Source organism: Neopsephotus bourkii, unplaced genomic scaffold, assembly GCF_033783945.1.
Source record: "Neopsephotus bourkii isolate Nb327-2 ecotype Australia unplaced genomic scaffold, CSIRO-AGI_Nbou_v1 NB_883, whole genome shotgun sequence".
NCBI lineage: Eukaryota > Metazoa > Chordata > Aves > Psittaciformes > Psittacidae > Neopsephotus > Neopsephotus bourkii.
The window spans coordinates 79,746-104,670 of NW_026901377.1; the positions used below are offsets into that span (position 1 = coordinate 79,746).

Consider the following 24,925-nt stretch of genomic DNA (forward strand, 5'->3'; position numbering starts at 1 on the left):
TCATCTCTGAAGCACTGTGGATGCCTTTCAATAAGGTTATGAAATGTCTTTGGGGAAATCACAATAGTGTAGATGGAAGCTTCTGGAAGGCCCACAGAAATATCCTTTCCCACTTGCATAATCAAAGATAACAAGTAGCTTCTTGCTTTTAGTTCATCTATTTCAACACAAGAACAGGCAGTGAAAAAGGAAATAATCCCATTTATAGGCAGCACCCAAAACCCAGAATTTTGGGGAAAAAAAAATTGCTTGATGCAATTCACAATCTGTTAAAAAGAGTGAGCAGTCATCTGCCTCCTGCTAAGCATCAGAAGCCAAGAAAACAGCAGCAATACTCAGAGGCAAAGCCAAAAGCTCATAGCTTGTGTAGGCAAGACTGAACCATCTTCAGCAGCTGCAGAAGACATGCAGTCCAGGTATCTCAGGCTGCAGAAAAGACTGAGATCGAGAAATAAATACCAGTCAATTAAAGGCTCTATAGGTATTCTAGTCCCTAAAAGCCCAGCAGATTAAATACACAAATATAGCAACACAACTTACATTTCCAACATGAACTACACTGCAAAACATACACAAGCATAATCTAACCATGAAAAGAAAGTGGTGCTGAATATACAAGAAAAAAAAACCTGTTCTTCTGACAGTTAGAAAACTACAAACCCCAGTAAGTCTCCCTGGATTTCTTAACTGCTCATGTCAACCACTGAATTCCAATCATGTGGAAGAGGAAGGCTGTGTATTCACACTTCACATAGTCTGTAACTGAACTCCTGCAGCAAAGAAGGCACTCACTTCATAAGCTGTACTTTGTTTTCTGATCTGTTTTGTATGTTCAGCCTATAAAAAAAACAATATTTGAGCACTTATCTGTATTATTAACATACGTATAGACTGAAGCTTGACTTGGAAAATGAAATTCAGTGTAACAGTGGTGGAACTTAAAAGCTAAGTAGTAAAGCATTCTATGTTATTAGGACTTCCCAGACATTCAGTATTTACATATAATGCATTTGCACTTAGGCTCAACAACCGCCCATCAGCAGTGACATTATTAGCATAACTGGACAGCACAGTAAGCCAACCCTGAGCTGCACTCTAGTGAACCCATTCATTTTCAAAGTACAACAGAGATCGGTTTAAATATTCACACAATTGTTTTTCAAAACATTTTATTGCATTATATTTGGTACCTTATGTTTGACAAAGGAAATTACATCTGTAACTGCAGAAATAAGAAGCTGGTCTGTTACTCAAAAAAAATCTTGGGCCCCTTAAAAGTTACAAAGTCTTGGGCTTGCCTGAAACAACTGAGCAAGAAATATATTCTTAGAAATGTAGGGCTTCAAGTATTACAAACCTGTGACACTGTGGAAAAGTTCCAGAGGTATCTAAACTGCAGCACTTTTTATTTGTTTTCTGCATAACGTGAACAAGGCCTGCTGAGGTTTTAAACTGTTAGTCTCTTGATCAGTCGAAACGGTAGTCAGGAGTTCTCCTCTTTGCAAATTCAAGCCATAGTATGTTCTCATTGCGTTTTCACTCTAAGTGAAAAATGCATGCGATCTTTCTAATTAGTTGGTGCCACATCACAGTGCATAATTTTATTTGGTTCTTGCATTACAGTTTTAAAAAGTTTGGCCAACCTAAGCCACCACGTCCATCTCACAAACAGCAATGCTGATTCTGACCCCCCCCCCCGGTTTAACTTAGAGAGAGAGAGAGTGTTTTAACTGTTTCCTTCCATTAAAAACTGTGGTGCAAGAACACCAAATTGATTGTGTACAGTGAATTTCAGAGACACAACAAGCTTATTGAACACACTATGTTTCTTAATTCTGCTTGATATCCGTATGTCCCAGCATCCACAACATAACATGTATGTTGAGGGTTTCTCTATATTTTGATTCACATTGCATACTTCCTATGGACAGAATCATCCCCGTATCAAAATCAGTCAGATGCTAAAGCCCCATCAACTCTTTGTGCTCAGTGAAAGAATCCAGTGCTAAAACAGCATTTTTGCTGTCTGAGATAACAGTAATCTCACAAGACAAATTTAAAGTAATATTTCTGCCACACACCTGCTCGGGGGGCTATGTGCCGCCACATTTCACTCATATAAATTAGTTTAAAAACATGGGTAGGTAAGGAGAAGGGTTTTTCTTTTCTTCAATTTTAGCAGCTTTTAATTTTTAAGAAACCAAACAACCTATATCCAGTAATATGTTAGATATCTCATATATATACTTTGTCAGCAGGATAAAAAGGCAACCTTTTTTTCCTTCTGTTCTCTGTGTAAGTTAGAACAATTCAGCAGGTGCGTGACAAAAATATTATACACCAGATATGGTCCAATGTCATTTTTTTTCAATAAAGTTGTTCATATTTCATTGGCCAGTTCTTCAGGTTCTGCAGAACTATCTCCATTAACTGTGATCTTCATATCCTCTTCATATCCAGGGGGCATGAAAGCCAAAGCATAAGGGAAAAGCTTATGACAATTTGCTCTGTAAGTTTCAGATGCTTCTTTACAGTCTCCAAGGCTACCGTCACATAAAGCTTCTAATACCTCCATACAAGTCTAATTAAAGAGAAAAATAAGGAAGTGTTATGGTTCCTTAAACATTCATCTGAATGCTCACAAACCACAAATGCAAATACTACAAAGAAAACAAACTTCAATATCAGTTACAGGTTTCTATCAATAACCAATTACTTTAAGTAGATACAGCATGAAATATCAGTGTAGTCCAATTCAAAATGAAGCCTCCCAGTAAGAAAAGTGTAGTCTGCCTGAGCTTTAGCTGTAATACAGGCAAAAAAGATTGACTTTTTTTTTTTACTATTTTCATAAGTTTCTTATAAAGAATTAATACACATTTCCGTGCATCCCCATGACTGCACAATGGCAGAACATTACCTGAAAAAGCAGAGAAGGAGTAAAGTGTCCTTTCTCTTTTTTCTAGTCTTTTCTAAATTATTTCTGTATCCCAGTCAAACAGTTTCCTTCGGCATCACTGTGTCCAGCACATTTAATTAAGTGTTAGAGAGATTCCTTGTCAGGCTTGAGCAAACTCTGGGATGTTTCGTTTCTCTTGGTTCCCCTGGCACTCCATTTCTTTATTGTGTTTTTTATGTCTGGCGACTCAAGAATTTTTTTTAGATCTATTGCAAGTAAAATTGCTGGACTTCGTTGCAAAATTACTATTTTGGGGGAAAGCCACAGCATTTTCCAAAAACATCCCTTTGGAAATATGCTGGCTTCAACAGAACTTTAATTGTGAGGGATTTTAAGTTCACAATAGGATTTCTGGACAAAACAGAGGGGGAAAAGAGAAAAGGAAATAATTTGCCATAACTTATGAACTTGCTAGTATGTTAAAGATTCAAATCCTTTCTCTAGCTGTTTTCTCTGCTATTTATTTCTTTTATCTGGTTATAGGACACAAATTCATGTCTTATAATCTAAGTATATATTCAGTACTCTTTTCTCGTTTGTGGGGTATTTTTGTGTAACTGTTTAAGCAGTTTCAAAAAGCTTCAGACAGATTATTAACAGCTTTAGAAAACAAATTAAATTGCCTTAAGCAGCCTTTTTTTTGCCTCATAGTGGTGTTGTTTGCCTGAAAGTCAATTTCTAGGACTTGGACTGGGGAAACATGAAAATGTAATAGAAAATGCTTGGCTGTTTTACAGGTGTTACCTTGGAAGGACTAAAGGAAGCAGTGTATAAGGATTATATATGCAACATTAAAAAGTTCAATTAAAGCATTCTTGGTGCCAACACGGAGTAAGAGTTGGAGGTCTACTGAACTTTTATGTGGGGAAACTCAAAATGCCCTGAAAACCAGAAACTCTGAAGGAGTCCAGGCAGTCACTGAAAGGCATTCTTGTGTGCAAAGAGATCAAATTTATCATGTTTCATTTTAGCAAAGACCAGCTGTCCCAGGGCACATCACAGGCATAAATCTAGATATAGATGACATGTGGATGCCAGTGTCGCAAAAAGCAAATGTGAGCAAAAGTTGTTGTTGAAGAGAACTTCGTATGACCCCATAGCAGCAGGACAGAACAGTTAATACACAGAATAAATAAAAGCTATAGTAAATGTCAGAGGACTGGAAAAAGACTGGCTTACTATGCTAATGCTAGCATACATGACATGGATGGATGCAAAATGCTGCCAGGCTTTAGTGAAGCTCAGCAGGTTGGTTTCTCATGTCTGGAATGCAAGTTGAAAAAAAACCACAGGAAATATCCTTTTTCTCTTCTAAATCATGAAGAAAAGTGGGTATGCATCAGATATGAATTCACATCTTTACAAGTGAATCACCTTGGTGTTTAATAAGCTTTCCCATTACTTTTGGCAATAACACGGTTTCTGCTGCTACCTATCTTTTTTGACAAAACTAAATTAAGTCATTAAACATTTCAGTTTGGATGAACCTGATACCCTTTTCTCTCATGCCAACCCAACCTCCTTACCATAACGCACAGCCATCATCCCAGCTTCCTCTTACCTCCGTAATTTGCATAAAGCTTCCACAGATATACCAGATTTTTTTTTACAATTTATGAATATCCATTACCTGAAGATTTCTGTTAATGAGGGATTCATCCAAGGTCATTGCCAGCTCCACTGCCCTTTTCTGACTGGAAGGATCTAAATAGTACATCATTTTGGCAGCTACAAAAGGAAAAATAAGCTTCATCACCCAGGGGACGACCAAAAACTTAAGTACAAACATCAGAGATACTACGACCAAGAGGAGATACTGAACTCCACAGCAGTAGTTCAAATTAGAACCACATTGAAGTGTATTAAATGTTGACACCTGAGCAAGTAGGAAGGTACCTTTAAGTCTACTATTCAATGCTAGACAGAGCATTATAACAGTCATTGTCTACACTGCATGGTAGGAGCATTTTGCAGTGTACTGTGGAGTCTCAGGCAGTGAAGACAACAAATGAGACCTTCTGCAACATGTCACAGTTCCCTCCCAGCACCACTGCTTATATCTCCTTCACAAAGATGTGCACACAGAGCTCTTTCTAATATGGTATCAGGACACAACCAAGACACAGTTCCATGGCACAGATGTAGTTGAAGGGACTTGATGCCAGACAATGCAAGAGTAAACTTGCTGCTTTTCACAGCCAGGTCTGAGCCACAACAGTAATGCTGCTCTGCTCCCCTGGGTGGTTTACATCCTGTTTCTCCTATCGTGCCCACTGTAATGTGGTCACTATTGACAGACAGACAGTCTTTCATAACAGGCAACCAGCACTATCTAAGCTCCTCTTGTTAGGCACACCAACAGCTCTGGGCATTACCTGGCTTGCTGAGCACTCAGCACATTTCTCTTGCAGTCAGCCTCTTCAAATACATATATCAAAACTTTGCAACTCGGAAATACTACCTCACATAGCTCAAACAATTTTACAGATGCATTAAATACAGTTACAGTCTTATACATTCAGCATTATTCAGAAATGAAAACAGGACAGAGGTCCAAAAATTTGTATTTTAACAGCATACAGAAAAAAAAATTAAAACCACAGACAACATGATGGTCATGTCACAAAAATGCAAACTAAGAGAAGAAAAGCATTCCTGATGGAAAGAGTAATTTTTACTGAGTGCTGAGATTCCACTGCTAGATAAGCACAGAAAAATACACAATCAGGACAGAAAAAGACAAAATACCTGATAACCTATGTGGTAGTGAGTCATAGTTCTTTTTAAGGAAAGCTTCATTGAAGTTCTTTGGATTAGTTGCTCCAAAAAGCCGATTCATTTCTTGATTTAACACCGTTCTAACTGCATCAGGCAGGTCCTTACTTTCAGATACTATTGAATTGGAAAAAAAAGCAGTTAACTGAGGTGAGCACAGGTAATCACAGTAAAATTAACTTTATGCATTATGCATTATTGTCATATTTGTCATGCTTACATTATCAATAGAAAAAAAAAGTCAAAGGAAGATGCATGAAATTTGAAAGGTAAATTAGCTGGATCTGGTTGGAAAAAGCTTAATTGTGACAGTTTTCTGATACTAAGAAAAAGCCAAAGCCTTTTTATTCCAATACACATTCCCCCTTACTGATTAAAATCTGTGAAGCTCAAAGACTGAGGTCACAGAATTCTGTTCTTAAATGTACCTAGTCTGTAGCCACCAACTGGAAGGGTGACCTTTGGGGCAAGGGAAGGGAAGGGGTGGGAGAGAACCCTTCCAGCTTTCTAACAAACAGGAGAGAATACTAGGCCTTCTCGCACGCTGACACAGACTGCCAGCAGAAAAGCCAGATTCCTCACTCTGCAGTTTCGTTTCTTCACTCACTCTTTGATTCACCATACTACTCATGGTCTCAAAAAGATTTGCTAGTACTTGTTGGAGTAACTAAATCCAGCTACAATCATAATAAACATACTTAATTTTAGCATGAATCAGTTGTTAAAAAGCTTTCCACTATGTGTATTAAATATTTTTAATTAATTGAGCTAACAGTCTATAAGCTAAGTAGCAATGTCTGTACACAGGTTAGGTATCATCTGGAAGTGTGTACAGATGAAGTCTTATCAAACAGATACATACCACTGCTGAAGAGATGAATCATACACTCATGAAGCCAAGGATGACTAGAATCAATAGTGAAGGCTCTTTTCACAGACTGAAGCATCAGAAGGAACTTCTCTGGAAAAGAAAGTGTTGGCAAATGTTCCAACACCTTTGGCCGGAACTCGCTGCATTATGCTGCAGGAGCATTTAGTGTTTGAAATTTGAATGATCAGAATAAATTAAAAGCCGAGTGTCCTGCAACAGCTATTATTGATAAACTCATTAACCAGTGAGTTAGGCCTCTTAAACTAGTAAGTAAATTTTAACATACTAAGTTCTTATAGCATAATATAAGAATTCAGAAGTCCAGTGTTTCAAAAGACCAGTTCTCGTGAGCAGGACAATTGGACACCACTTCTTTACAGCATGTAGCTCTAACTACAGATACAGAGCAAATAAGCAGGGCAAATGCAAGAGGGGAGAACTAACTACAATCTTGTTGCTTATACATTTAAACACAGCAAAGAAAGCGGCTAATCACCAAATGTTCAAACTTTGCTGGGTTTTTTTTTCCCCACAGACTGTTCATGGCTGGGTGCTGGTCCAATGAAAAGCTGTGCGTGTTCCGACAGGCGCTGACTGCTCATGTCTCAGTAATTTTTGCTTGAACTCTATTATACATCTTCATGAACACCAAACTGCTTTGTTTTGTTTTCTCACCTACCTTTTCGAAAATAAATCTCAAAGGCAAAAAGATGTGTCTCTATTTTGTTCTTCACTAAATTCTTCAGGGGTGTTAAAAATTTAATGGCTTCTTCCAAAGGTGCTTCAACCTACAGATTCAAAGAAGTGACATGCAACTTAGTCACAGAGTTTAAATCTAGTAACTGCAGCAAGAGAACTGGCTATTTCTGAGTCACATTAGAAAGTTACTCTCATAAGGCAATGCATAAGGTGCTTAGAACCTCCTGTGTTCCAGATTTTGCATCTTTCACTCAATATTAGTGTCTAAATACAGACTGTCAAGTCTAAAAAGTTGCTTTGTGATGGTTACAAAACACATTTTCCTATAGAGATGCAAGCCTTTGCCTTTTATCATACATCAGGAGTAACCACAGCTAGAGCTGAACCTGTGCTGTAATAGGCAGTCTGGCTCCCCATGGATGCATGGGACTGAGATGGGACTGACATGTTGGTAAATGACTACTTTATACTCATGACAACGTTCATGAGTTAAGAGAAGTTCGCAAAACCTGTCAGGTCATGGCAACATTCACAGCTAAGATACTAACAGCAAGCTTGAAGTAACTAGATATTGATCATGGTCTTCTGGTCTTAGCTACTGTAATCCAGTAAATGGACAGCTTTAACACAAATTCATTCTGTGCAGATTCTTTCAGACAGGTCTGTTGCATCTAGAGGTTAGGGATAATCTGAACGAGAACTGTCCATTGTTCTTCATACTAACATTTTTATGAACGTAGGCTACTCTCAGAAATGGATATAAAATTGAATTTTGTCTGTCAACAATGTAGTAATGCTGAAGCAATACACTTCACTGCAAGCAACTGAATTGAAGACAACGATGAACACCTTAGATCCTGCTAAGCACATACTACAGAAGTTTTAATTAAATATGCATCATTTACATGTGCTGTTATGAGTTTGCATGCATCAGTCACAACTGCACTTAGACTATTTGGAACCTATAATAAAACAGATTCCAAATGTGTGCCTTTAATGCCAAAGAAGTCTAGGGGCAACTGGTTGAGGTGCAAGCGACCAGCGATATCAGAAAAAGTCTTCTGGCACTGGGAAGCAACTGAATTTTGAAGAGTCTGTATCATGATTCCGGTATTATTTCTGGAATGTAATTAAGGAAGACTTCCCAAAGGAATGCATTAAACCTCTTGCTGGGAAACCCAGGAAAATTCAATTTTCATACGTGACATTGAGACCATTTCAGTCTTAACTGGCACTGCCATTAGAACACTGCTTCTTACAACCACTGAGCTAAACAATGGAAATACTGACGATATTCTGAAATGACTAGTCAAGTTGTTTTAAGTCATTTGCTTCCCGGCTACAGAATGAAGTTCACTGTCTCAGCTTTCAAATATCATATCCTCAAGAGTCAGTAATATTCATTATATGTATGATGTGAGAATACTGCATCTATCAGTACTTGGATACTATACTACTATTACTATAAATTAATTTCTATACTACTATTACTATAAATTATTTCTTCCAGTCTATATGTAATATTTTCATTATCTTTCCCTGCAGTTTCAAGGTGTTTTCCTGCTCCTTACAGGTAAAACTTTTAGCATAGGAATAGTCTTCTGGGTCATCTCCCCTTTATGTATCTCTAGGGTTCTTAATCCAGATCTCAACATCCATCTCAGTCTAGCCTACTGGTATTTCCAAACAGCTTCTATAATGCCTTTTTAAATGCAAACAAGTATTCTTAAAGCATTCAGTCTTTTGAGGACTTCTTTTTCACAGGTTGTCTACTATTAATAAAAAATATTATGGGACATAAAGAGTGAATGATAATCACCTTACATTCAGAATAGAAAGACTTCCATCCGATCAACTAGAAATAGGGCATAATCAACAAGTTAGTGCAATACACACATGAAGTTAATTCCACGTGCAGCAAATGTCTACATATTCAACTGCTGCCTTTGAGAACCACACACAAAAGCAGTGATTTCATCACATTACTGACAGTATATCCAACCAACTATTCCTAGAAAAGAATTCTGTCTAAAATGTCACCTGTGAAGAGAAGCCATACAAAAAGGAAGTTATCTGAATGGCTTTCAAATTGTACATGTGCTTATTGCAACTTTTCTAGACATTTCTATGACTTGACTATTACATTAGTAAGCACCTTTGCCAGTTTCTCAGGGATAAGTTCTTCTTTCGGTCCTCCAATTTCTTCATCATCATCATCTTTCTTCTTTTTCTGATTCCTCTGTTGCTTCTCTTTCTCAGCATTCTTTTTCTCTTCCTCCAGCTGTGCTTTCTTTTGCGCTCTTCTCTGCTTATTTCGTAGCTTCTTTAGCTCCTTGTCAGACATATTTGCTGTATGCATGCAAAGGGCAAAAACAGACACTGTTGATGTCTAATATTAAACAATATCAATCAGTTGCAAGAAACTATCATCATCTTTAAACCATATGTACAAATTAGTAATGCTGTTTGTAAAAGCTTATTTACTATTGATAGATTATTTTGCAGTCTATGCTGCTGCTTCATAATTCACAAATTCCTTTGTGAAATCAGGGCAGTAGGAATTAGAACAATAATATAACATGCTGAAAGTGGGACAAACTAATTATTGCATGACTCCAACAAATCCAGTGCCAGGAGTAAAAGTGCACACCAATACACACTGATTTTTTCCTCCGGCATTACACAACTTATGTTTAATGTAGTAATTGAATGGTCCAACAAAAATAAGCCAAAATAGTTGTATTTTGTTATAGACAATTCCAGTTTTACTTTTAATGCCCTACAGATGTCTTACATTTGATTCATATTTAGATCTTCTCCTTCCTCTAATTAAAAGCATAGAGAAGTGATTTAAAACACATAAAAAAGAAGTGGCTACAAGAAATTCTGTTACACATCTACGTGCTTTAATTTGAACCTTAAGCCACACAAATGAACTCAGATGAGAGATACTAAAACTTGTCAAATTCCTTCTGAAGGATTCAACAGCCTCTATTCATACCCCTTGAGGTGCCCCAAACCATAATCATGTAAGTTGCTCTCCAGAGATGGATTTAAACATTTTTACATCAGAAACAAGAGATGATACAATTTAAGTTTCTACTCAGTCAAATTTTAACATTCTGATAAAATGCTTAGAAAGAGCTACCACCAAAGCACACCTGCTTTAATCCGTTATTTCACAGACCAATAATCACAAGAATTCCTTGTTTTCTCGGCCATTTCGTAACAGAAACATGTTTTTCCTTAAGAATTACAACTGCCACTACAAGCCCCATCATTGTTTTATAGGAACCAAAATAAAACCATGTACAACTTTCAATACAACATATCCTTTTACATGCAGGCCAAGTTACAGTTTGCCTACTTAACAGTTGGTTTTGTCTACCACAGTTAACAACTATAACAATGCTGGATCTTAGTAAAGTATCTACTAATCAGTAAAACTGCATATTTAATAAATCCTCAGGGTTGAATACCTGTATCAGCCTCGTGTTCTTTATTTTCATCTGTTAAGGGATTATCATGGAGTTTCAAATATATCTCTATGGCAATTCGTGCTGCTCTGAAGTAGAATGGATGTTGCCGAAGTATATCTTCTAGTTTTAACAAGTCCACATAAGACCTAAGAGTAATCTTCCTCATGCAGTAAGTGTGAAAGTCAAACTGGTCATCTGTGATTTCTACAAAATGCTAACACAATGTAACATAAGATTATTTAGCAAGTATTAGCAATTAAATACTAACTTTGACTTTTTTAATACACTCTCCCCAAAGGAATTATGTAGTAAAGGTCTGCTGTTTGACAAATACACCCTAACTTACAGAAATGTAAGTGAAAAAACATCCCAAATTAAAGTAATGGGAAAAGGAACAGAAGGCATCATAGGTCAGAACCAAAATTCACCCATTTCACAATCTCTCAATGGTAACCACCCTCTGACAATATGTGGTTCAAAGAACGAAAGTTCTACATTTGTTGTATTTAAACAGCACTTGAAGGATTTTTCTTCTATGAACTCCTCTAATCTTTTCAGTCAGAAGTATAATTCTGACTTCCATTAAATGCTGTGGCAGTGAGTTCCACACTTAGATCACATGTGGTGCGAGCAAGTACTTCCTTTTCTTCAAGATCTGCTTTCCTCATTGTCACCTGATGTCTCCTTGTTTTGGTTTAAGCAGCAGTGAAAAGTCATTCCCCTCTCCAATTTCTTCATGTACTTATGATCTCACGTAACTTCAACCTAAACTCAGCTGATGCTTGTCAGAGCTGCAGCTAAAATAGTAAGCATGCCAAGCTAACTGCAATCTCTTCAAGTTGATGTTACTCCATGGCATGTATTTTACTGGCACGTTTTTAAGGAGGTGTGATATTCAGATGTAAGCAGTATGACAAATTTATATAATGGAAGAAGAGTACTACTACTCTACTCAATAAACCCCCAACACTGTTGTTTGACTGCTCCTCCATACCAACTCAGACCTTTTTGCAGCACTGCCTATAACAGTTCCAGGATTTCTTTCCTGAGCAGAAATAATTAATATAAAACCTTTTACTACTTACACATAAGCAAAGAATTTTTGTCCCTCCCGCCAACTACACTGTTGAACATCGTTTCTTGCACCATTTTACCACTTAGTATTGAGACAGTGCAAGTGTTGCCCTTGCACTACTCACTCCCTTTGTGATCACTCACTGATCTATCAAAAAATGGAGACCCTAGAGAGATGTCTTAGTCATCTCTATAAGCTCCCTTTCTTGTAAAAGCTGATGATTTGCTCCTACTCTTATTTCCCAGTCACAAACCAGCTACTAAACCCATGAGATCAACATCCTTTCTTTTTCTGAGGTAGTTTACATCCTTCAAGATGCAAAGGATGACATCAAAAGTGTTTCTGAAATCCAGAACACATTTTATCACCTAGACTGCCTTAAGCATAACTGGCCCTTTTAAAAGATTAAAGAGACACTGCTTTTTCTTACAAAAGCACTGTTGATGTGTTCTGAATACAACATATCTTACTTCTGATCTTTACTACATCCCCAATTAATTAATCCAATAAATAAATTAAACATGGTGACTTAATTCCTTAGAAATGCTTTTTAGGGTGACTAAGTTAGCTCTTCCTTTGCTGAGCTCTTCTGGTACCTAAGACAATTTACAAGACCAGCGGTATCTTATACTATTTCTTTTAACAGAATTTTACACAAATTTATTTAAGATTTAAAGAACACGATTCTGGCAAATCACTTGTTGACTTGTTCTAGTCTGCAAATATTCCACGGACTATCTTCCTCTGCAGAAAAGCATTAGTGTTGAAATCTCCTTAAGCCTCTCTGTTTGCAAATGGGTGTAGCTTCCTACTAAGATCTCAACTTCGAGCATTTCATTTACAACCTCAACTGTCTGGTCTTTTTTCTAGACCATAGTGTCCTTAATATGAAACAAAACAACCCCCCCTTGCCAAAAAACAAAACAAAACAGAAAACAAACCAACCAACCAACCAACCCCCCCCCCCCAAAACCAAAACCCCAAACCCATACTTACTTTAGAAGATGTGCATTAAAATTCTTTTGTTTACCTTGCTATGGATCTGTATTTAATGCGCAAGCAGACCCCCATATTTTGGATACATTTTCTGCTCCAAAAAGTCTTTATTTCTAGTGGCTTCTTCTAAACTGTAGCTTAGTACTTTTTACAGGCAAAGATACTTAATATTTCCTATAGCTTTTTACATTTACTCTCTCCCTCTAAAATACAGGAGCTTAACAATAACCAAAACAACATCCTTTCTTTAAGGCTGGGCTTGTGAGCTCAGCCATGTTCTTTTTGGACTTAAAGTACATATCCCCTCTTTACCCCAAATACATACTTTTGTGTACCCTGTCAAAAGTAAGATTATTTCTGAGAGTTTTCTTTCGTTGATCTTTATATGATTTCATAGAATCTCTTTATAATACACAGTTTACAATGGCATTTTTAGGAGGAAATGTAATTCAGTCAACTCACCAGTGGCCAACATGAAATGAAATCACCTCCTTAAAGCTACGTAAAGTACACTCTTACTGCTCAGAAAGGAAACATATTAGCACAGTCAACTTAAGCTAGTGTTCCAACCCAGTCAGTTTAACTAGATACATACTCTCTCAATTTCATGGCATTTTTTAAGTGCTTCTCCAAATTTGTTCATTGCTTTGTAAGCTTGCGCACATTCTGTCTGAAACCACATGCACTGCATCTCATTCAAGTTCTCTACCGCTGAGGTTCCTTCCTAAAAGCAAAAACAGCATTATGAAGAAAAGTAAGTCTCATTCAATATGTTAACGGTCATTTCTTTTATCCTGCTTTAATTAAAAGCACAAATAAAGAAGCTATTAAAAAAATGCTAGACTTCAAAATTGGAGTCACAAAAGTCAAGAAACGCCACAGTTAACATGGACTTGTTTTGTTCATTAAAAAAAGAAAAAACATTTCCTCTGTGTTCCACTTATTAGAATACACACTGAATAACCATTTAACTGTGACAGTTCCTCACTTTTACGATAGAAGTCATCCGCTTAGTGATTTTAACATTGTGTACACAAATAACACATTGCAGCATGAAGAAAAATGGCAGAGAAGTTCTTGTATTTTGCATGACACTGACACCTGCAGGGATTTTTTTTTTTTCCTAAAACTACCATCTATGTCTTCTAGAGACCTGCTGATTGAGCTAAGCGTAGTAACAGAATAGGCAATAGGTTATTTCTTATGCCATCAGGACTAGAGAGCAGTGGCAAAGCAAATGGCATACTGGTAGCTCTGATACATACTGACTAAAAAAACCCAGGAGATTATAGTGGTCGTTCAAATCTCATATTTATATATACTTGCAGAGATCTGTAGAACTTATCCTATGCCTTTCAAACTTAACGTCAAAGGCAGCTACCTGGGGTGGATGCAGCCATTCTGACTTAACTTCAATCTTGCAAGAAACATCCTAGTCAAGAATCAGCCAAGAGCTAAAGCTGGGAAATGTCAGATAATATTCAAAAGATGCCCCAAATGAAAGAGAAAGGCAGGCTTCAAACCAGTCTCATTTAGGCAGCTAAAAATCAGAGGAAATAATTAGTTCCATTTTCATTATGCTTAATTTAGGTCTTCTTTAATTATTGCTTTTTAATTAGGAAGCTTGTATTTCAGTGCTACGCCTAAGATCAAAAGAAAATAAAAAAAGATTACATTGAGCAACACCACCAAATTTTGTCCCAATTCTGAATTCTCAAACTTACTAGAAAAAAAAGAAGTCACAGACATGGGCAACTGAATCAGGTCTTCCATGTTTCTTATAGAATCAACATTATACCCAAAGACTACTTTGAAAAAATCATCAGGTCCAAGTTTCAGCAATTTTACTAAATAGTATGGAATCATGCTTATGCAAGATTCTAGTAATGACCTAATAATGACCACCATTAGTGAAGCAAGCAAACATAGTTGCTCTGAGACTACTTAAAAGATTATAGTAAAGGTGAGTGGAAAGTTAACATACAAAGTTATTCCACAATGGGTTAGGTCCATGTTATTCAAAAGAGCTATAGTTAAATGCAACAAACCCTTGTAAACTTAGAACACATTTCCTCTGCTTCTTTAATGGAGTTTGCTTTTAACATATATTTTGCACATTTGGAGTTGATAAATCTGTCTGCTGTGTCCAAAGCCTGAGCCTCATCCATCCACCTTGCAGCTTCTTTAATATTTCCAGCATGCTTAAAGAGACAGAAGTTCAAGTTAGATTCAGTAATTTTAAAACATTTACATTTTATCTATTCACTGTATAATACATTTATTATTTTTTTTCACGCTTTTATATCAGTGGCTTTCTTCAGGAAAGCAGCAAGTCTTTAAGGAAAAAAATAAAAAGGCAGAAAAATTACTTTGCCTCATTACGGTAATACAGGTCTTTCCTGAAAATGCTTAAAGAACACTTTGGATAATCCCATTCTGATACAATACCATAGTGTAGTTAAGAACTCTTTTTAAGTAGCTAGAAAAACAGGTAGTAAGAATAGGTGGAAGACACTTAAGCCATCAACTAAATTTATTAGTGTGATTTTTAACATGAAACAATTTTAAATTAAGAATTCATGTTTTGCAGTATATTTTTCCTTTAATGACTTAAAAACCTTCCTAGGGACTTATGCAGTAAAAAAACCTAAAGTAGCCAAACAATACCTTTTATCACAGTATCACAGTATCACAGTAGGTTAGAGATTGGAAGGGACCTCAAAAGATCATCTAGTCCAATCCCCCTGCCGGAGCAGGAACACCTAGATAAGGTTACACAGGAACGTGTCCAGGCGGGTTTTGAATGTCTCCAAAGAAGGAGATTCCACAATCTCCCTGGGCAGCCTGTTCCAGTGCTTATTATCTAGAAACTCACTACAACTATGAAGTTACTTTCCATGGATTTCTTTATGTGTCTTGCTTAATACACTTCAATGCTCACATGAAAAACATTACATAAAAAACTTCCATCCTAAGAAACTAATAACCTCTGGTCACTAAGAGTAAGATAAACTTACCTTATAGATTTTTGCCTTCACAAGGAAGAGTTCTATCAAAGTGGGAGTACTTTCTATAGCAGCATTTATATATTCTAGAGCCAGGGATGGCTGTCCAATTTTATCATAATGTTGAGCCAAATAATACTGGACCCAGAGTAAAGTGGTTGGAGGTTCTTCTTTACCATCATCTGAAGGAGAAAAACAGAGGGAGGTTATGTCCAGTTTATTAAAAAAACATGCCAAAAGCAGAATGGTAAATATGTAATACCTCTGAAGCTAATTCTGTCTCTGTAGCAGGCTGTCATACCACACCTGGATCTGCATCTAAATACCTGGGTCCAGGTAAGTTCATTAACTTCTAAGGCTATGGTTTGACAAGACCTGAGCATACACTGCTCCCTTCTCATACCATGGTGTCAAGGGAATGGAAAAGCAAGTTAGTGGGTCAGAAGAGAGCTGCACTTTGTTCCAACTAGTCCCTTAATCAGGGCAGCCATATGTGCAAGTCTGCAGTGCATGCAGAATTCCTATCTAAAACTGATTTAGATTAAGTGTACAGCAGAGTCCTGCTAAACACAGGTGTTGCACAGTAGCAATGTAAAGGATTTCAGTACATTCAGTGTTTGCATATTTTCAGCCCACATACTTGAATATTTTTAAACAAAACAGGCTGTCTGTTGCAAAACATAGCTTTAAAAAGATGTTCTGTCTCCATCTTTGACAAACTTATCATCACTGCTTGCCTGAATGTATCCTAGAAAACTTTCTTACACACAAACGAGTCTTGAAAGTTAGAGAGCTTTGCTGGAAATCAGAAAGTACTACTGAAGTCTCAGAAGTTAAGTTCACTACTCAATTTTTACTAGGAGGTAAAGCACCTTGCAGGGCGTGTGGGCTCTATTCCTGCCAGAAGGTTCTGGTTCTTCAGTCTGTAACATAACCATGCACTTGGTTCATTTTAAGGGAGCAGAAAACTGTTTATTTGAATGAATTTTAATATGAATGAAGTTGAGTACCAAAGCAAATACTGAACTGGAACAACAGTAAGCTATTTCCTTAAACCAGTAAATCACAAATGTGTTTGAAAGGGTTGGACAAATTTCAACAGGTATTAAGTAGCTATATTGTAGCCTATAGCATTGAATTTAAGGGAAAAGTATAACAGGCAACTTAGGTGAGAATTTTGTAAGAAAGTATTGCAGGAAATTAACTAGTTTTAACTTCATTAAAGATTGTCTCGTAAACTTTTCACATATATTGTCATTCATGCTATCTTTATTATTACACCACTATAATTCATCTACCAAAATCTCCAGACTATTAACTATGTTGATATTCTACACAGAAAAGCTTTTTCTTAGAGATTTTTTTGTTACAAAGCAGTTAGGGAAAAGACTAAACATCATAAAGCTACCAGAGACACAACTATGAAGCCTGGATTCAATACATGTAGAACACATGTCTCACAAGAAAGCAGCTGCCAGTCAAAACCTGGAAAACATTTTTTAACTGTCAAACAAAACACCCAAGAATACAAAACCCAGCCCTCACGAAAAGCTCCAAAACTCCCTCCCCCTGAAGACTGTTTTATCACAGGATCTGTTTCTTTCTATTTGGAATTAAAGATTTAACAGAGCTTTCAAATTTCCATTTCCTGGACAATGATAAATTAAAGTCCTGAAAAGAGAATACCTGAACTCAAAACTGCAAAGAGATGACCAAACCTGTGGATCCAGGAGAAACTTTTAGAACAAGTGACTAGATTTTAAATACAGGCTATATTTGACAGCTCAAATCCATCCCAAGGGTGACTACGATTCAGTTCTATGCTAGGGGGAAAGAAAAAAAGGGAAAAACCCCCATCATCTCAAATTCTTTATTCCCCACTGATTCCCCGGCCTCTGAATGGTCACATATGCTTATACGAGGTGCTACTTCCATTAAATATGACAGTCTTAGCACTCACCATTTGGGTTAAATAACCTGCAACTTCTTAAAGAGGTTTCATAACCTATCACAAGCTCTTCTATGGTTGCCACCTACACACACAAAAAAAAAAAAAAAAAACCAAACAAATCCTGTGGGTAAGATGGTATTTTATTCCAACTTAACCTACTTGGTGTTACCCGAACCAGTTATTTTTTTGTAAGAAAATTCTATAATAGCCTGAATACAGGAACACAATCTCAGCATCTATAACAAATTACGACCAACCCCTCCTTGGTTAACACTTTTGCAGCTTCTAATTAGTAAATCTTAGTTTTCTGTATTTGCCAAGTTGGCATAAGTTTATCTATGCTTGTACGTTATTTTTTTTCAAGCCATAAAGTACAAAAGTGCTGATGAACAAAAAAGTTTCTTACATCTTTTTAATGCATCACAGCTATTAGGAAGAACATGTTAAAACTGGGGGGAAAAACCTACCTTCTCCTTGTCTTTATACAACGACCTCAACGTATTGAAGACTGGTGGGCAGCCTTTGCTGAAATTCATCCTTAGAAACTTGTCCAGACATTCCTTAAACTTTTCACCTTGAGAGGAAAAAGACCTGTTGATTTTGTTTTACCATACATTACTCATCAATTGCAGACCATTTATGCTGTTAAAACATTAGTATCTAAGAAACACAAGTGTTGACCACTACCTGCAAAAATGCACTTACCCGACAAAAAGTTTAACGGTAATCTTCTTGGAACTAATCCCTTAGGGTATTTAGTCCAGGCCTCTTCATAGATCTTTAGCCTCTCCATCATATTAGCTGGAACAGAATTTTAAAGTTTACTTTTTCCTTCCTTTTTGGCAAGAAGGGATAGGGGGAAGAAGGGTGATTTATATCCAGTTAAAAAAGAATCAGAATATATAGCAACTAATGGCTCTGTACTTCCTAAAGAACATTAATTTCTATTTTACTCTTTTTTTAAACTGCTGTACTAAGTGATTTCAGGTATGCAGTATCCGTAAATTCCTCTTCCAGCAGTGGAAGACTAATTGCTTACCTCTATCTTAAGAAAGAGTTCCTGTCTTATCACTGTGCTAAAATCTTCAATAAATAAGCCATTCAGGAGAATCGTGCCTGTTTTTCCAAAATGTGTATTAACTACAATATAAGATTAATACTAGACAGCAAAAGTAAAATTCTAAATTAAAACTATATCCTAAGAAATAACTCGATTCTTTCAACCATGCACAAAGATTAGTGTATTTTTGTTGTTGTTGCTTTGGTGACAAGACAAGGTAACAATACAATACTTCCATCCTTTCTTACAAAAAAAACCCCAAAACATTATGACTATACACTATGACTAAAAACTAAAACTTAAAATGGGGATGTTTTTAAATAACAGTTTTATTTATTTCTACTAAATTCTACATTCCAAATGTGCAGAAACACTTAACAAATCATTACCTGGTTTAAGTGCCTTTTCTAGGCCTTTGTAGTAGGCCCAGTTTTCAGGATTTCTTTCTTGCAGCCCTTTGTAGACTTCAACTGCTTCTTCAAGTCTACCAAGCTGAAGCAGGAGTTCTCCTGTGTGAAATCCAAGAAGTTTTAAATTAAGGTAACAAGACACTGAAGCAGTGCAATATTAACCATTCTACAGTAAAAATATTAGATAATCTTTAACTCCTTGCAGATTCTAATTTCTTAGAAAAAATTATCACAGTTCCATCATAAACGAGCTGACAGATATGCTTTTACTTTGACATTAGCTGCAATTACATTAAGATTCTACAATCGGCCAGTAACTATTGAAACTTACTTGAAAATTTACTGTTAAAAGCAAGATGCACAAGATTTTTTTCTCACTTACTGAAGTGACTGGTTATTTTAAGCACAGTTTTTACTACAGAAGGCAATTAAAAGCAGCACATGGCATTTGATATATATAGCACCTTGAAAAACAACCTGAAATTGCAGAGCTGCAAATAAAAGAATGGTTCTTCAGTGTGGAATTTCATAAAACTAAATTCCATGTCTTAAATCATACCACTGATCTGATTAATGAATTTTCAAGATTCTGCAAACAAAGTTTCCTTTTTATGATATTCCATTACAAGATACGGCTGTTAAAAGTAAAGTTCACATCTAACAACTGTATAAAGCATCTTTGCTGATGCTGGAGTAGCAACAGAAGTCAATTCCCCATTTCACAATGAGAAATCATGTTTTAGAGAGCTTTGCTATTGGCAAATGTTAGGTACTAAAAGATTAACACACCAGAGGTGATAAGAGTGTTTTTCTAGATTAAGGTAAGATTTTATCATGCAGTTTCATGAGGAAAATCTGAGTCAGCACTACCTCTTTTCTTCCCTGTGTCACACAACTGATGCTATTTTAGATGTGATTTAGATTTACATTAGATACTGCTTCCCAAAGAGAGGATAACTTGAAGACTACATGCAGCATCTAATGCCAGGGAAAACATCAATATGTTCACTGAGAATGAGAGAATCTGGGAAACAGACCTAAATACTTTCTCTGAGGTAGAAGTTACATATTTTTTATCCAACAGTGGCAAATGCTAATACTATTTTGAGTGTTTCTCAATTGTATTTCATCCACAACGGCTTTTGTGCACACATTTAAAATTCACAGAAAACACCCACTTATTAGCAGGCTTTTCTGTAGTATGCACAGCAATTAAGTTACAACTAATAATGCAACAGGAGCTGTGCCCCCCAAAAATTTGTCAGTTTACCCAACTGAAAGCTCATTCACTGCAAAGATTATTGCTATCCTTTTTTTTTAGTAACTTGCTAGCAAGCTTTGTATGTGTTTGGGCTTTTTGTTTATTTGGGTTGGGTTTGTTTGTGTGAAGTCATATTTGAAAATCCTATTTCAGTTCCAGCCCTGGACTTCAATCAAAAACTTAGGAACACGTAGGGTGTCAGATAAAAGGTAAGTCATTAACCAACATCCCTTGCCCAAACCAAGACTCCCACTATTATGTCTGAAATATAATCTAGTGATAGCATAATCTCTGCACCCATTTCCACTCATATGCAACCCAAATAACATATTTGGCAACTGCATAGAGTCACCTGCAATCATTTTCCTTAAGGAGGTACAACACACCTTCCATAATACTCAGTTCCTAGGGTTTTTTTGTGAGACAGATTAACCGCTAGCAGGAACAGGCAGCTAATCACAACATCTACATGAATAATATTATAAAGTAAAAGGATTTCTTCTCTTTGCTTCAAACAATCATTCGAACAGATCCCAATGTGGGCCATGAACAAACAGTACCTTCAACAGATTGGAAGTTTCACAGAAGGACTGTATGAACATTGGGCAGAAGAGGAACAAAGCACATTTTGAAAAAGTGCACATGATAATAGAGCTGTAAGAATGAACTTCTATCACACTGCAATTCCAGCTATGGAATATAAGATACAGTCTTACATTGCTCTGTTATAATAGTATACACTAGGACTATAATAATACAGTAACAGAAACCTATGTTGGGTTGCAGCTGAAGAGCCTGTTTCCATATACTGCAAGATTGAATGAGTATGATTAAAAGCCTTCTTTGCCAACGACTGTCTCCCTGTCAGGACGACTATCAAAGCTGTAATACAATGGGTACACTACCAAAACAGAATTTCAGGACATCAATTCAGGATCATCTGCCTGAAATGCTCATCAGCTCAGTAAGTTTCAGAATGGTGTATCTCTACTCTACTGATGTCTTGTGAACCTGGGAGAAGAGTATGGTAAGGACTGAGCAGCTGCGAAACAGTGAATCCTTTATCACAGCAGAATTAAGTAAGTTAGTCTACACCCAAATCACAGATGACATTCCAAAAGATGGGAAAAGCTGACAGTACAGGCATTCCATTGTATACTAAGCATTTTAAATGTATCTTTAAAAAGTAATTACCTTTAGTTTCTTCAACAGCCAGTTTATCACAGATCTGCTTTTCATAGGTACAAAGATGCTCCAAGGCTTCTTTATGTAGTCCTGCCTCCCGGAGCACTTGATTTTGATACAGCAGCAGTTCACTGTACTCATAGTCCACTTTATCAGGTGATGTCTACATAAGAAAGGAAGACACATGAAAAAGTTCAGCCTTCTAGAACACATTTGGATTTAATTCATTTCACTACAGAAACTGCGTAAAGTTTTCACATCATTGAACACAACAGTTTTATTTTTGGCTTAAGCAGCAATCCATATAGAAATTTCATGTTTTCCTCTTACCTGCTGTGTCTTCCTGAATTCCTCTAGAATTTTTGCTGCCATTTCATAGTCTTCCAGCAGATGGTAAGCAATAGCATAACCAATCCATGATGCTCGCTGTGCAGGTCGAAGCTGAAGCAACTGGTACCTTGTTTCCTGCAATAAAGTAGCTACTAATTTTCCTGACTTTATTCTGATGCTCTGAGAATCCATTAGGCCATACTCTGTCTTCAGTATTCTAATATTTAAGGAATGACACTAAAATTTAGTTTTCTATCTGCAAATATATTTTTTTTAACTGAAAGAAAGGATAAGCTTTAAAACACTATGATGGTCTTGATAGAGTAAACCCCCCCCCCAACACATCACATCCAATTGAGTACTGATGAGTCAGACTAACTTTGTCAATGTATGACACACATGCTTTTCCTGTCTCACTGCCTATACACAGAACGCAATTAAGCGTACTTTGAGTTGCAGAAACATTTATTAAATACTGGTGTTCCAACTTCACCCTGGAAGTACATGTGTATTAATAATTTCAAGTGTTATTAGGCAAAATAGGTCACGCAAGTGTATGCCTACTCTTTGGCAGGAAGATAATTACAGCTGGCAGATGCAACAGATTTGCTTGGTATCGTGCTGTTTTAACCTGAGGAAGAAGTTATTACTGATTTTGTTGCAGACGCCTGAAAGGCATCTTTAAGTAATTTAAAACAAAGGAAAAAAGTTACTAACTAGTAAAAAGCCCAGTCACAAGTAGGGCTTAATAAAGACTAAAACCAGTTACAGCAGTTTAACTAGAATGATGATCACTCAGAACAGCATAATGTAGGACAAGGTGGAAATTAAAGTGAAGGAAAACAAACAAATAAAACCTACTCACAACCTTACTTTCAGTTTTGAGAGTAAATTCACACTCTTCAGGAACTAGCATATGATCTGTCAAGAATCAAGGCTTCAAAGCATGTTAACATTTAATCCTTAATACATTCTAGAATCACGTGTTCCTTGTTTGTTTAGCACTTATGCATTTGTATTCACTTTTATCTAGAGGCCAAGACAACACACATTCGTAAATGTTTTCTGGTACCTATGCTAAGTGTTGGCTATCTTGTCTCAGCAAGAAGGGTGGTGAATTTCTAAATTACTCATGTGAAAAAACCATCCTAACTCAGGAATACATTCACTGAGAACCTCTGTTAGCTGACGGTTCCACACGGCTCTGAGAACAGAACTTGCTCTTGCCATACTAACATCACCCTAACTTGAACACGAAATAATCTATGAAAAGACCAACTTACGTGTTTTTAACAACCACAACTTTAAGTGTACAAGGAAAAACTGGAAAGATGAAAGCCTGACAAAACAAAACATCTCTGCTATATGCATGATAAGCAGAAGCTGCTACTTCTTAAGAAATAAAGGTATTTGCAAGCTAGACATCAGCTCACAGTTCAGGAAGACAGAAAAACAGACCTAACTCCAGTAGAAATAGCATTTATAGAGAAGACAATAGAAAGTTTACTTCTTCACAGAAGCATCACAGCCATGACACTACAACCTCATAATGGCTAGTTAACATGAAAGAACATCTCACATGGCAAACACAAACAAATGAGGCAAGGCAGCAAGTAACTCAGTGCTGCAGTAACAGGAAGAAAGAGGGTTCTAAACTAAGTTACCAAACTGCGTTCAGCTTTACTATAAAATAAACATTAAACAATAATCTAAACATTTTGGGTATTAAATTGGTAAAGAAGAGGAATATTCAAGAATTCTGATCCACAGTCCTACAGCTCACAGAAAACCTAAGGGAGTATCTGGACCCAAAGGAGCCGTTACTAATGCCTAGCATGGGCATGTTTCATGCAGCATCCTTGCTTTGTTATTTTTACCTACTGTCAAAAGCAAATCAGTGGCAACTGGCTTTAAAGGGGGGATATGTGGTAGTATGTTATTAAAAAAATAGAAACTCCTTTGCCTGAGTAACAGTCATCATCTGAATGCATTCGCTTCTACCTGCAGGAATCCATCCAAGACAAGACCAGGAATGTCTACAGCTGGATTATACAGCATTAAAAAGAGCAAACAATTCTGCGCTGAGCTGAAAAGACTCATTTAACATGCCACTAAATCTACATACTTTAGAGAAACTGCTCAGTAGCACATCTGCTTTTACTTTCACAAAGTATTGAGGAGCACATAGTTTTAACAATCTGGATCCAACAGTATATATGCAGTATGTATACTTACCCTGTAACCTTCAAGATCCCTCATTTGAATCTGTAGCAGAGAAAGATCTCTCAAGATCTGAAGATTGTCTTTGTCCCATTTCAGTGCATTCCTATAGCATTTGATAGCTTCATCATACTTCTTGTCTGACCTTTGAAGAAGGCCATAGACGTGCCAACCTGGAAAACTCTTGTTAAGGATTCTACTGAATGCGAGCAGGGAGAACACAGATTCAACATGCCAGGGACAGAATTGTTGGTAAAAATCTGTAAGCTTTTTATAAACAGACACTAGTGTTATCACAATCATTACAATCCTTTTCTTTAGCTGTATGAAGAAAACTGCTTGCTACCTGAAGACAAAGAACTGTTTGCCCATAATATGTACAGGGTGCATATAATATGCTAGAAACTGTACTTTTTGCATGAGGGGGGAGGAAATAAAGCCACAGGATCTCTGAAAAGACTATCAGGCTTACTCAAACACATTTTTTGAGTAAGTGCTTATATCAGGCAGCTAAAGTGCTTGCACTTCCTGCACTCGAAGTATATAAGTCCTCATCAATGTAATGGCAACTGTTAGTGTTTTTAAAGCAAATCACATGCTTAAATGCATGGTTCAGCCCACCATAAGTTTAGACTTGCAGCTTAACGAT

At 36.7% G+C, this 24,925-nt stretch overlaps 1 protein-coding gene across 3 annotated transcripts in view; it reads right to left on the bottom strand.

Moving 5' to 3' along the window:
- Positions 1-2,270: 2,270 nt before the first annotated feature.
- The window catches only part of NAA15 (N-alpha-acetyltransferase 15, NatA auxiliary subunit), a 35,885-nt gene continuing 13,230 nt past the window's right edge, over positions 2,271-24,925 (bottom strand). The window contains exons 4-20 of one of the 3 annotated variants that reach the window (XM_061357116.1): positions 24,292-24,449; positions 22,057-22,191; positions 21,736-21,889; positions 19,260-19,379; positions 18,516-18,611; positions 18,278-18,384; positions 17,820-17,892; positions 15,872-16,041; positions 14,903-15,055; positions 13,450-13,578; positions 10,784-10,997; positions 9,460-9,653; positions 7,285-7,393; positions 6,597-6,695; positions 5,708-5,851; positions 4,590-4,687; positions 2,271-2,581 (exon numbers count right to left, since the gene is read on the bottom strand). In XM_061357116.1, coding sequence (XP_061213100.1) covers positions 2,381-2,581; positions 4,590-4,687; positions 5,708-5,851; positions 6,597-6,695; positions 7,285-7,393; positions 9,460-9,653; positions 10,784-10,997; positions 13,450-13,578; positions 14,903-15,055; positions 15,872-16,041; positions 17,820-17,892; positions 18,278-18,384; positions 18,516-18,611; positions 19,260-19,379; positions 21,736-21,889; positions 22,057-22,191; positions 24,292-24,449 — 2,354 coding nt within the window. In that variant the 3' untranslated portion in view covers positions 2,271-2,380. Of the gene's footprint in view, positions 2,582-4,589; positions 4,688-5,707; positions 5,852-6,596; positions 6,696-7,284; positions 7,394-9,459; positions 9,654-10,783; positions 10,998-13,449; positions 13,579-14,902; positions 15,056-15,871; positions 16,042-17,819; positions 17,893-18,277; positions 18,402-18,515; positions 18,612-19,259; positions 19,380-21,735; positions 21,890-22,056; positions 22,192-24,291; positions 24,450-24,925 lie in introns of those variants that run through there. The other 2 variants (XM_061357117.1, XR_009726095.1) reach the window with 2 other exon arrangements.